We start from the raw sequence: 13,441 nt of genomic DNA, 5'->3' as shown, positions 1-13,441 counted from the left end.
CTGGGTTTTTTTTAGATTCTATGTGATTTTTGGGGTTTTCTGAGGTTCTTTGGGATTTTGTGGGTTTTCTGAGGTTCTTTGGGTTTTTTGAGGTTCTTTGTGATTTTTCTGGGTTTTTTTGAGATTCTTTGTGATTTTTTGGAGTTTTCTGGGATTCTTTGAGGTTTTTTTTAGATTCATTGGGATTTTAGGAGTTTTTTTAGGTTATTTGTGATTTTGGGGTTTTTTTTGAGGATCTTTTGGATTTTTTTGAGGTTCTTTGTAATTTTGGGGGTTTTTTTGAAGCTCTTTTGGATTTTTGGGGGGTTCTTTGTAATTTTCTGGGGTTTTTTGAGGATCTTTGTGATTTTTTTTGGGTTTTTTGGGGTTCTTTGGAATTTTTTGGGTTTTTTTGAGGTTCTTTAGGCTTTTTGGGTTGGGTTTTTTTTTTTGAGATTCTGGGGTGTTTTTTTTGGTTTTTTGAGGTTCTTTGTGATTTTTTGGGTTTTTTTGGGGGGGGTTCTTTGGGATTTTTTTGGTTTTTTGAAATTCTTTGTGATTTTTTTGGTTTTTTCTGGGATTCTTTGGGATTTTTGTAGGTTTTCTGGGCATCTTTGAGATTTTTTTTGGGTTTTCTGAGGTTCATTGGAGTTTTTTTTCTGGTTTTCTGGGATTCTTTGAGGTTTTTTTTAGATTCATTGGGATTTTAGGAGTTTTTTTAGGTTATTTGTGATTTATGGGGGGTTTTTGAGGATCTTTTGGATTTTTTTGAGGTTCTTTGTAATTTTTGGGGTTTTTTTGAGGCTTTTTGGGGGGTTCTTTGTAATTTTATGGGGTTTTTTGAGGATCTTTGTGAATTTTTGGGGTTTTTTTGGGGTTCTTTGGAATTTTTTGGGTTTTCTTTGAGGTTCTTCAGGCATTTTGGTTTTGGTTTTTTTTGGGGGGGATTCTGTAATTTTTTGGGGTTTTTTGAGGTTCTTTGTGATTTTTTGGGGTTTTTTTGGCGGGTTCTTTGGGATTTTTTTGGTTTTTTGAAATTCTGTGATTTTTTTTTGTTTTTTCTCGGGTTCTTTGGGATTTTATTGTTGTTTTCTGAGGTTCTTTGGGGGTTTTTTTTAGATTTTTGGGGATTTTTTTTTGATTTTCCGAGGTTTTTGTGATTTTTTTTGTTTTTTTAGGATCTTTTGAATTTTTTTGAGGTTCTTTGTAATTTTTGGAGTTTTTTTGAGGCTCTTTTGGATTTTTTTTGGGGTTCTTTGTAATTTTCTGGGTTTTTTTGAGGATCTTTGTGATTTTTTGGGGTTTTTTTGGGGTTCTTTGGAATTTTTGGGGTTGTTTTTTGAGGTTCTTTAGGCTTTTTGAGTTTTTTGGGATTCTGTAATTTTTTGGGGTTTTTTGAGGTTCTTTGTGATTTTTTGAGGGTTTTTTTGGGTTCTTTGGGATTTTTTTCGGTTTTTTGAAATTCTTTTTGATTTTTTTGTTTTTTTCTGGGGTTCTTTGGGATTTTATTGTTGTTTTCTGAGGTTCTTTGGGGTTTTTTTTAGATTTTTTTGGGTTTTTTTTTTTTATTTTCCAAGGTTCTTTGTAATTTTTTGGGTTTTTTGAGGATCTTTTGGATTTTTTTGAGGTTCTTTGTGATTTTTTGGGTTTTTTGGCGGGTTCATTGGGATTTTTTTGGTTTTTTGAAATTCTTTGTGATTTTTTTTGGTTTTTCTGGGGTTCTTTGGGATTTTATTGTTGTTTTCTGAGGTTCTTTGGGGTTTTTTTTCAGATTTTTTGGGGATTTTTTTTGATTTTCCGAGGTTTTTGTGATTTTTTTTTTGTTTTTTTGAGGATCTTTTGGATTTTTTTGAGGTTCTTTGTAATTTTTGGAGTTTTTTTGAGGCTCTTTTGGATTTTTTGGGGGGTTCTTTGTAATTTTCTGGGTTTTTTTGAGGATCTTTGTGATTTTTTGGGGTTTTTTGGGGGTTCTTTGGAATTTTTTGGGTTTTCTTTGAGGTTCTTCAGGCATTTTGGTTTTGGTTTTTTTTGGGGGGGATTCTGTAATTTTTTGGGGTTTTTTGAGGTTCTTTGTGATTTTTTGAGGGTTTTTTGGCGGATTCATTGGGATTTTTTTAGTTTTTTGAAATTCTTTGTGATTTTTTTGGGTTTTTCTCGGGTTCTTTGGGATTTTATTGTTGTTTTCTGAGGTTCTTTGGGGGTTTTTTTTAGATTTTTTTGGGATTTTTTTTGATTTTCCGAGGTTTTTGTGATTTTTTTTGGTTTTTTTGAGGACCTTTTGGATTTTTTTGAGGTTCTTTGTGATTTTTGGGGGGTTTTTTGAGGCTCTTTTGGATTTTTGGGGGGTTCTTTGTAATTTTCTGGGGTTTTTTGAGGATCTTTGTGATTTTTTTGGGGTTTTTTTTGGGGTTCTGTGGAATTTTTGGGGTTTTTTTTGAGGTTCTTTAGGCTTTTTGGGTTGGTTTTTTTTGAGATTCTGGGGGTTTTTTTTTTGTTTTTTTGAGGTTCTTTGTGATTTTTTGAGGGTTTTTTTGGCGGGTTCTTTGGGATTTTTTTGGGTTTTTTTAAATTCTTTGTGATTTTTTGGGGTTTTTCTGGGGTTCTTTGGGATTTTATTGATGTTTTCTGAGGTTCTTTGTGGGTTTTTTTTTAGATTTTTGGGGATTTTTTTTTGATTTTCCGAAGTTTTTGTGATTTTTTTGGTTTTTTGAGGATCTTTTGGATTTTTTTGAGGTTCTTTGTGATTTTTTGGGGTTTTTTTGGGTTCTTTGGGATTTTTTGGGGTTTTTTGAAATTCTTTGTGATTTTTTTGGGTTTTTCTGGGGTTCTTTGGGATTTTATTGTTGTTTTCTGAGGTTCTTTGGGGTTTTTTTTAGATTTTTTGGGATTTTTTTTGATTTTCCGAGGTTTTTGTGATTTTTTTTGGTTTTTTGAGGATCTTTTGGATTTTTTTGAGGTTCTTTGTGATTTTTTTGGGGTTTTTTTTGGGTTGTCCCCCTACCTTGGCATCCTTGAAGCTGAGGAGCAGCGCGTCCCTCTTGGCTCCGGCCAGCTGGACACTGGCCATGGACATGACATTCCCAAAAAACGAGAACGAGGCCACCAGCTCCAGCTTCTCCCGCTGCCCTTTGCCCTCTGTGGAGAAAAATTGGGATTTTTTAGGACTTTTTTGAGGATTTTTAGGGATTCCTCCAAGTTTTGTACCCCCCAAAATGAAGAATTTAAAAATTGGGGTGATTTTGTGAGTTTTTTTTTTTTTTTCTCGTTGATTTTTTTTTTTAATTAATTCAAATAAATGTTTTTAGTGTTAATTTTGAGCAAAATCGGGTAGAAATCCCATGGAAGGGGAGATCAGGGGTGAGTTTTGGGGGTTTTCCTAAATTTGGGGTACCAGGGATAAGGTAAGGACCCCAAAAAATGCTTGGGAATGGGGGAAATTGTCACAAAAAGGGGGAAAACCATCCAAAAATGGGAGGAAATCACCCCAAAAGGGAGAGAATTATCCAAAAAAAAGACAAAATCACTCCAAAAAGGAGAGAATTATCCAAAAAAACACAAAATCACCCCAAAAATGGGAGGAAATCACCTCAAAAATAGGAGGAAATCACCCAAAAACAGGAGACAATTATAAAAAAAAAAAGACAAAATCACTCCAAAAAGGAGAGAATTATCCAAAAAAAGAAAAAATCACCCCAAAATGGGAGGAAATCGCCTCAAAAATAGGAGGAAATCACCCAAAAAACAGGCGACAATTATCCCAAAAAATGAGGAAATCACGACAAAAAAGAGCAAAAACATCCAAAAAAGGGAGTGAATCACCCCAAAAAGGGAAAAAATTACCCCAAAAATGGGACCAACCCAAAAAAGAGGAAAATCACCTCAAAAGGGGAAGAATTCACCTCAAACCAGGGGAGAATCACCCCAAGAATGGGAGGAAATCACCCCAAAAGGGAGGAAATCACCCCAAAAAGGAGGGAATCACCCCAAAAAAGGGAGGAAATCACCCCAAAAAAGAGAGGAAATCACCCCAAAAAGGAGGGAATCACCCCAAAAAAGGGAGGAAATCACCCCAAAAAGGAGGGAATCACCCCAAAAAAGAGAGGAAATCACCCCAAAAAAGGGAGGAAATCACCCCAAAAGGGAGGAAATCACCCCAAAAAAGGGAGGAAATCACCCCAAAAAAGAGAGGAAATCACCCCAAAAAGGAGGGAATCACCCCAAAAAAGGGAGGAAATCACCCCAAAAAGGAGGGAATCACCCCAAAAAAGAGAGGAAATCACCCCAAAAAGGAGGGAATCACCCCAAAAAAGGGAGGAAATCACCCCAAAAAGGAGGGAATCACCCCAAAAAAGAGAGGAAATCACCCCAAAAAGGAGGGAATCACCCCAAAAAAGGGAGGAAATCACCCCAAAAAGGAGGGAATCACCCCAAAAAAGAGAGGAAATCACCCCAAAAAGGAGGAAATCACCCCAAAAAAGAGAGGAAATCACCCCAAAAAGGAGGGAATCACCCCAGAAATTGCAGAACACCCCCAAAATTCCCAAACTTCCCCCAAAATTCCCAAACTCTCCCCAAAATTCCCAAAGCCCCCCAAAAGGAGCTCACTCACCCCCATTCCTGTCTCCTTTTCCTGGAGCCTGTGAGGGAAAACGATGAAATCCCCAAAATTACCCCAAATTTGGGGATTTGGGAAAAAAGGGGAAAAAAAGGGGAAATTTGGGGGGAAATGGGGGAGGAAATGGGGAAATTGGGGGGAAAAAAGGTAAAATTAGAGTTTTTTGGTGGGTTGTTTTTTGGGAGTTCACTTTTGGGGGTTATTTTGTGAGGTTTTTTTGGGGTTTTTTTTCCTGGGATGGTCAGTTTTTGGGGGGATCATTTTTGGGATTTTTTTTTGGTTTTTTTTTTCTGGGGGGGGTCAATTAGGGGAGGCAGTTTTGGGGGTTATTTTTGAGCTTTTTGGGCGTTATTTTTGAGGAGCTTTTTGGGTGTTTTTCTGTGGGGCTCAGGTTTTGGGGGGATCATTTTTGGGGGTTATTTTTCAGGGTTTTTTTGGGTGGTTTTTTTTCTGGTGGGGCTCAGTTTTGGGGGCTGTTCTGAGGGTTTTTTTGGGGGGGAATCAGTTTTTGGGGGATCATTTTTGGGGGTTATTTTGTAGGAGTTTTTTGGGATTTTTTTTTTCTGTGGGATCACTTTTTGGGTGCTGATTTTTGGGGGTTATTTTGGAGGTTTTCGGGATTTTTTTTCTGTGGGATTAGTTTTTGAAGGATCATTTTTGGGGGTTATTTTGGGGGGTTTTTTGGGGTTTTTTTTTAGGGGGAATCACTTTTGGGGGACTGATTTTTGGGGGTTATTTTTGAGGAGTTTTTTGGGTGTTTTTTTTCTGTGGGATCAGTTTTGGGGGTATTATTTTTGGATTTGGTTATTTTGGAGGAGGTTTTTGGGTTTTTTTTGGGGGGATCAGTTTTTGGGGGTTATTTTAGAGGAATTTTTTTGGGTTTTTTTCTGTGGGATCAGTTTTGGGGGCTGATTTTTGGGGGTTATTTTGGAGTTTTTCGGGATTTTTTTTCTGTGTGGATCAGTTTTGGGGGGATCCTTTTTGGGGGTTATTTTGGAGGCTTTTTTTGGGTTTTTTTTTAGGGGGAATCACTTTTGGGGGGCTGATTTTTGGGGGTTATTTTGGAGGAGTTTTTCGGGATTTTTTTTCTTTGTGGATCAGTTTTTGGGGATCATTTTTGGGGGTTATTTTGGAGGGGTTTTATGGGGTTTTTTTTAGGGGGAATCACTTCTGGGGGGCTGATTTTTGGGGGTTATTTTGGAGTTTTTCGGGATTTTTTTTCAGTGGGGATCACTTTTGGGGGGCTGATTTTTGGGGGTTATTTTAGAGGAATTTTTTGGTATTTTTTTTAGGGGGAATCAGTTTTGGGGGGCTGATTTTTGTGGGTTATTTTGCAGGAGTTTCTTGGAATTTTTTTTCTGTGGGATCAGTCTTTCGGGGGATCATTTTTGGGGGTTATTTTAGAGGAGTTTTTTGGGATTTTTTTTTCTGTGGGATCAGTTTTGGGGGATCACTTTTGGGGGTTATTTTAGAGGAATTTCTTGGTATTTTTTTTAATGGGGGATCAGTTTTGGGGGGCTGATTTTTGGGGGTTATTTTAGAGGAATTTTTTGGTTATTTTTTTTGTGTGGACCAGTTTTTGGGGGTATCATTTTGGGGGTTATTTTGGATGATTTTTTTGGGATTTTTTTTTCTGTGGGATCACTTTTTGGGGGCTGATTTTTGGTGGTTATTTTAGAGGAATTTTTTGGTATTTTTTTATGGGGAATCAGTTTGGGGGGATCATTTTTGGGGGTTATTTTGGAAGAGCTTTTTGGTATTTTTTTTCTGTGGAATCACTTTTTGGGGGCTGATTTTTGGGGGTTATTTTGGAGGGTTTTTTTTGGGTTTTTTTTAGGGTAAATCAGTTTTGGGGGCTGATTTTTGGGGGTTATTTTGGAGGAGTTTTTTGGGTTTTTTTTTTAGGGGGAATCACTTTTGGGGGGCTGATTTTTGGGGATTATTTTGGAGGAATTTTTTGTTATTTTTTTTCGGTGGGGATCAGTTTTTGGGGGATCATTTTTGGGGGTTATTTTAGAGGAATTTTTTTGGGGTTTTTTCTGTGGAGATCAGTTTTGGGAGGGATCCTTTTTGGGGGTTATTTTGGAGGAATATTTTGGTTATTTTTTCTGTGGGGATCAGCTTTTCGGGGATCATTTTTGGGGGTTATTTTGCAGGGTTTTTTGGGTGTTTTTTCAGTGGGATCAGTTTTTAGGAGATGATTTTTGGGGGTTATTTTGGAGGAAGTTTTCGAGAGATGATTTTTGGGGGTTATTTTAGAGGAATTTTTTTGGGGTTTTTTCTGTGGGGATCAGTTTTTGGGGGGATCATTTTTGGGGGTTATTTTGGAGGAGTTTTTTGGGATTTTTTTTCTGTGTGGATCAGTTTTTTGGGGGGGTCCTTTTTAAGGGTTATTTTGTAGGAATTTTTTGGGATTTTTTTTCTGTGTGGATCAGCTTTTCGGGGATCATTTTTGGGGGTTATTTTGCAGAGATTTTTTTGGGTGTTTTTTCAGTGGGATCAGTTTCTGGGAGATGATTTTTGGCAGTTATTTTGGAGGAACTTTTCGAGAGATGATTTTTGGGGGTTATTTTAGAGGAATTTTTTGGGGGTTTTTTCTGTGGGGATCAGTTTTCGGTGGATCATTTTTGGGGGTTATTTTGGAGGAGTTTTTTGGTATTTTTTTTAGGGGAAATCAGTTTTGGGGACTGATTTTTGGGGGTTATTTTAGAGGAGTTTTTTGGGATTTTTTTTAGGGGGAATCACTTTTGGGGGCTGATTTCTGGGGCTGACCTCGGGCTCGTGGTTGAGGCGATAGACGAAGAGCTGCGAGGTGCCGGCCACCACCAGGTTCCGCTCGGCCGCCGAGAAGAAATGGCAATAAAGGGAAAATTCCAGCCCCGTGGGCGGGTGGGTCTGCTTGTACACGGCGTACATGGCCCCAAAATCCCCCAAAATCCCCCAAAATCACGGGGGCACCTGCGGGGAGACAGGAGAAATCCGGCTGAGAAACGGGGAAATCGGCAGCGGGGGGAAAAAGGGGAAATTTGGGGGGGAAAAGGGAGGATTAGCAGTGAAAAATGGAAATTGTGGGGGAAAAGGAAGAATTAGAACTAAAATAGGGAAATTGGGGGTGAAAATGGTGGTGAAATAATGAAAGGTGGAGGAAAAGGGAAAATCAGGGGGAAAAGGAAGAATTATCAGTGAAAAAGGGAAAATCAGGGGAAAAAGGAAGAATTATCAGTGAAAAAGGGAAAATCAGGGGGAAAAAGAAGAATTATCAGTGAAAAATGGAAATTTAGGGGGGAAAGGAAGAATTATCAGTGAAAAAGGGAAAATCAGGGGGAAAAAGGAAGAATTATCAGTGAAAAAGGAAAAATCAGGGGGAAAAGGAAGAATTATCAGTGAAAAATGGAAATTTAGGGGGGAAAAGAAGAATTATCAGTGAAAAATGGAAATTTAGGGGGGAAAAGAAGACTTATCAGTGAAAAATGGAAATTTAGGGGGGAAAAGAAGAATTAGCATTGAAAAAGGGAAATTTAGGGGGGAAAAGAAGAATTATCAGTGAAAAATGGAAATTTAGGGGGGAAAAGAAGACTTATCAGTGAAAAATGGAAATTTAGGGGGGAAAAGAAGAATTAGCATTGAAAAAGGGAAATTTAGGGGGGAAAAGAAGAATTATCAGTGAAAAATGGAAATTTAGGGGGGAAAAGAAGACTTATCAGTGAAAAATGGAAATTTAGGGGGGAAAAGAAGAATTATCAGTAAAAAATGGAAATTTAGGGGGAAAAAGAAGAATTATCAGTAAAAAATGGAAAAGTGGGGGGGAAAAGAAGAATTATCAGTAAAAAATGGAAATTTAGAGGGAAAAAGAAGAATTATCAGTGAGAAATAGAAATTTCGGGGGGAAAAGAAGAATTAGCATTGAAAAAGGGAAATTTGGGGGAGAAAAAGGGAATTAGTGCTGAAAATGGGGGTGAAATAATGAAAGGTGGAGGAAAAGGGGAAAAGTGGGGGGAAAAAGGAAGAATTACCAGTGAAAAATGGAAATTTAGGGGGGAAAAGAAGAATTATCAGTGAAAAAAGGAAAAATCGGGGGGAAAAGGAAGAATTATCAGTGAAAAATGGAAATTTAGGGGGGGAAAATGAAGGATTGTCAGTGAAAAATGGAAATTGGGGGGGAAAAATGAAGGATTGTCAGTGAAAAATGGAAATTGGGGGGGAAAGGAAGGATTGTCAGTGAAAAATGGAAATTTGGGGGGGAAAATGAAGAATTGTCAGTGAAAAATGGAAATTTGGGGGGGAAATGAAGGATTGTCAGTGAAAAATGGAAATTTGGGGGGGAAAATGAAGAATTGTCAGTGAAAAATGGAAATTTGGGGGGGAAAATGAAGAATTATCAGTGAAAAATGGAAATTTGGGGGGGAAAAGAAGAATGAGCATTGAAAAAGGGAAATTTAGGGGGGAAAAAGGGAATTAGTGCTGAAAATGGGGGTGAAATAATGAAAGGTGGGGAAAAGGAAGAATTATCAGTGAAAAAGGGAAAATGGAGGGGGAAGAGAAAATGGGGGCAAAAAATAGAAAATGGGTGAAAAGGGGGAAATGGGGAGAAAAAGGGAAAATGGGGGGGAAGTGAAAGTTGGGGGGAAAAGGGGAAATTGGGAGAAAAAGAGAAGCATGGGGAAAAAAGGGGAAATCGGGGAAATTAGAGAATCATCATTAAAAATGGGAAAATTGGGATGAAAAACAAGAAAATGGAGGTGAAAAAGGGAAAGTCGGGGGGGAAGGAGAAATTGGAGGGAAAAAGGGAGAATTTGGGGGGAAAAGGGAGAATTTGGGGCAGAGAAGGGAGAATTTTGAGGGGAAAGGGAGAATTTCCAGGGAAAAGGGAGAATTTGCAGGGTGGAAAAGGGAAATTAGACTAAAAAAATGAAAAATTGGGGGAAAGGGGGAAATTGGATGAAAAAAGGGGAAATTGGAGGGGAAACGGGGAAATTGAGGTGAAAAGGGGAGAATTGGGGGAAAAAGGAGATTTGGTGACAAAAGGGGAAATTGGGGAGGAAAAGAGAAAAACAGGGGGAAAAGGGAAAATCAGGGTGAAAAAGAAGGAATTATCATTAAAAAGGTAAATCAGGATGAAAAAGGGGGAAATTGGGGAGGAAAAGAGAGAAAATCAAGGGGAAAGGGGAAAATCGGGGGGGGAAGAAAGAATTATCACAAAAAAAGTGAAAATTAGGGTGAAAAAAGGGGAAGTAGTGGAGAAATTGGGGGGGGGGGAAAGAGAATCATCACTAAAAAAGACAAAATTTGCATCAAGAAAGGAGAAATTGGGGGGAAAAATAAGGAAATTATGCCTAAAAAAAAAGTTATAACAAGTACTCAAGAAAAGGCAGGAAAGCACCTAAAGAAGGAAAAAATTGCCTCAAAAAAGGAGCAATCAGCCCAAAAAGTGGGGAAACACAGGACCCCAAACCCCACAGTCCCCTCCCCATGGACGCCCCACAAAGGACCCCCAGATCCCCTCAAACCTTCCCCCTCAGTCCCCCCCATTTTCCCCTCACGGAACCCCCAAATTCCCCCTCAGATCCCCCCAAAACCCCCCCCGTTTGCCCCTCACAGCCCCCCCAAACCTCCCCCCTCAGTCCCCCCTAATTCCCCCTCAAGGACCCCCCAAATTCCCCCTCAGACCCCTCACAGGACCCCCAAACCTCCCCCCTCATTCTCCCCATTTTCCCCTCATGGAACCCCCAAATTCCCCCTCAAACCTCCCCTTCATTCCCCCCCTATTTTCCCCTCATGGACCCCCCAAATTTCCCCTCAGACCCCTCACAGAACCCCCCCAAACCTCCCCTCTCAGTCCCCCCTAATTCCCCATCAAGGACCCCCCAAATTTCCCCTCAGACCCTTCACAGGACCCCCCCAAACCTCCCCCCTCAGTCCCCCTAATTCCCCCTCATGGACCCCCAAATTTCCCCTCAGATCCCCCCAAAACCTCCCCCCTCAGATCCCCCCTCATTTTCCCCTCACGGAACCCCAAAATTTCCCCTCAGACCCCTCACAGGTACCCCCAAACCTCCCCCCTCAGTCCCCCCAAATTCCCCCTCAGACCCCCCTGAGCCCCTCAAAGGACCCCACCCCACATTCCCCCCCATTTTTTCCCCTCACGGACCCCCCAAATTTCCCCTCAGACCCCTCAAAGACCCCAAATCTCGTCCCCATGGATCCCTCAACACTCTCAATGTGCCCCCCAAATTTCTCCCCATTTTTTCCCCTCGTGGACCCCGAAATTTCCCCTCAGACCCCTCACAGGTACCCCCAAACCTCCCCTCTCATTCCCCCCAGTTTTCCCCTCAGGGATCCCCCAAAACTCCCCTCAGACCTTTCAAGACCCCCCCCCCCATGGGACCCCCCCGGTTTTCCCCTCACAGACCCCCCAAATTTCCCCTCAGACCCCTCACAGGACCCCCCCAAACCTCCCCCCTCAGCCCCTCCCCATTTCCCCTCACAGAACCCCCAAATTTCCCCTCAGACCCCTCACAGGACCCTCCTCATTTCCCTGCTTCAGTCCCCCCCATTTTCTCCTCACGTACCCCCCAAATTTCCCCTCAGACCCCTCACACCCGCCCTGGATTTTCCCCTCACGAACCCCCAAAACTCCCCTCGGACCCTTCAACTCCCCCATCTCCTCTCCATACCCCTCAAATCTCCTCCTTCACTCCCCCTCACCCTCTAAAATCCCCTTAAACCCCTCACAAACACCCCAAAAAACCCCAAAATCCCCCCGAATTGCCGCTTCTCCCTCACCGCTCCCACGCGGGCCCGTCCCGCTCCCGCCACCGCCGCCACCACCGAGATGCCGGAAGTGGGGCCGGAAGTGGCGCAGAGCGGCGCTCCTGGAGCCGCTCTGGCCGCTCCCGCACCGACCATAGAGACGCGCGGTCCTCCAGGGGGAAATTCGGGGGGATTTGGGGAAAATTCGGGGGGATTTGGGGGATTCGGGGGAAATTCGGGGGGATTTGGGGGAAATTCGGGGGATTCGGGGGAAATTCGGGGGGATTTGGGGAAATTCGAGGGGATTTGGGGAAAATTTGGGGCGATTTGGGGGAAATTCGGGGGGATTTGGGGGAAATTCGGAGGATTTGGGGGAAATTCGGGAAATTTGGGGAAATTCGGGGGAATTTGGGGAAATTCGGGGGGATTTGGGGGAAATTCGGGGGAATTTGGGGGAAATTCGGGGAATTTGGTGGAAATTCGGGGGGATTTGGGGGAAATTCGGGGGGATTTGGGGAAATTCGGGGGGATTTGGGGAAATTCGGGGGGTTTTGGGGAAATTCGGGGGATTTGGGGGAAATTTGGGGGATTTGGGGGAAATTCGGGGGGATTTGGGGGAAATTCGGGGGGATTTGGGGGAAATTCGGAGGATTTGGGGGAAATTCGGGAAATTTGGGGAAATTCGGGGGAATTTGGGGAAATTCGGGGGGATTTGGGGGAAATTCGGGGGAATTTGGGGGAAATTCGGGGGGATTTGGGGAAATTCGGGGGGTTTTGGGGAAATTCGGGGGATTTGGGGGAAATTTGGGGGATTTGGGGGAAATTCGGGGGGATTTGGGGGAAATTCGGGGGGATTTGGGGGAAATTCGGAGGATTTGGGGGAAATTCGGGAAATTTGGGGAAATTCGGGGGAATTTGGGGAAATTCGGGGGGATTTGGGGGAAATTCGGGGGGATTTGGGGAAATTCGGGGGGATTTGGGGAAATTCGGGGGGTTTTGGGGAAATTCGGGGGATTTGGGGGAAATTTGGGGGATTTGGGGGAAATTCGGGGGATTTGGGGGAAATTCGGGGGAAATTCGGGGGGATTTGGGGAAATTCGGGGGGATTTGGGGGAAATTCGGGGGATTTGGGGAAATTCGGGGGATTTGGGGGAAATTTGGGGGATTTGGGGGAAATTCGGGGGGATTTGGGGGAAATTCGGGGGATTTGGGGGAAATTCGGGGGGATTTGGGGGAAATTTGGGGGATTTGGGGGAAATTCGGGGGATTTGGGAGAAATTCGGGGGATTCGGGGGAAATTCGGGGGGATTTGGGGAAATTCGGGGGGATTTGGGGAAATTCGGGGGGATTTGGGGGAAATTCGGGGGGATTTGGGGAAATTTGGGGGGATTTGGGGGAAATTCGTGGGGATTTGGGGGAAATTCGTGGGATTTGGGGGAAATTCGGGGGGATTTGGGGGAAATTCGGGGGGATTTGGGGGAAATTCGGGGGATTTGGGGGAAATTCGGGGGAAATTCGGGGGGATTTGGGGGAAATTCGGGGGGATTCGGGGGAAATTCGGAGGATTTGGGGGAAATTCGGGGGAAATTCGGGGGGATTTGGGGGAAATTCGGGGGATTTGGGGGAAATTCGGGGGGATTCGGGGGAAATTCGGGGGGATTTGGGGGAAATTCGGGGGAAATTCGAGGGGATTAGGGGGAAATTCGGGGGAATTTGGGGGAAATTCGGGGGGGTTTGGGGGAAATTCGGGGGATTTGGGGGAAATTCGGGGGGATTTGAGGGAAATTCGAGGGGATTTGGGGGAAATTCGTGGGGATTTGGGGGAAATTCGGGGGGATTTGGGGGAAATTCGGGGGATTTGGGGAATTTCGGGGGATTTGGGGGAAATTCGGGGGGATTTGGGGGAGATTCGGGGGGATTTGGGGGAAATTCGGGGGAAATTCGAGGGGATTAGGGGGAAATTCGGGGGGATTTGGGGGAAATTCGGGGGGGTTTGGGGGAAATTCGGGGGGATTTGGGGGAAATTCGGGGGAAATTCGAGGGGATTTGGGGGAAATTCGGGGGATTTGGGGGAAATTCGGGGGGATTTGGGGGAAA

At 42.9% G+C, this 13,441-nt stretch overlaps 1 protein-coding gene across 4 annotated transcripts in view; it reads right to left on the bottom strand.

Annotated features, from left to right (window-relative positions):
* The window catches only part of CPSF1 (cleavage and polyadenylation specific factor 1), a 107,766-nt gene extending 96,295 nt beyond the window's left edge, over window positions 1–11,471 (bottom strand). For all 4 annotated transcript variants that reach the window (XM_072925107.1, XM_072925109.1, XM_072925108.1 and 1 more), the window contains exons 1-4: window positions 11,378–11,471; window positions 7,367–7,552; window positions 4,589–4,616; window positions 2,981–3,114 (exon numbers count right to left, since the gene is read on the bottom strand). In XM_072925107.1, coding sequence (XP_072781208.1) covers window positions 2,981–3,114; window positions 4,589–4,616; window positions 7,367–7,510 — 306 coding nt within the window. In that variant the 5' untranslated portion in view covers window positions 7,511–7,552; window positions 11,378–11,471. The remainder of the gene's footprint in view (window positions 1–2,980; window positions 3,115–4,588; window positions 4,617–7,366; window positions 7,553–11,377) is intronic.
* Between the last annotated feature and the right edge of the window lie 1,970 nt (window positions 11,472–13,441).

This window comes from Taeniopygia guttata, chromosome 2, assembly GCF_048771995.1.
Source record: "Taeniopygia guttata chromosome 2, bTaeGut7.mat, whole genome shotgun sequence".
Classification (NCBI taxonomy): domain Eukaryota; kingdom Metazoa; phylum Chordata; class Aves; order Passeriformes; family Estrildidae; genus Taeniopygia; species Taeniopygia guttata.
This window is presented reverse-complemented; position numbering and strand designations above follow the sequence as displayed.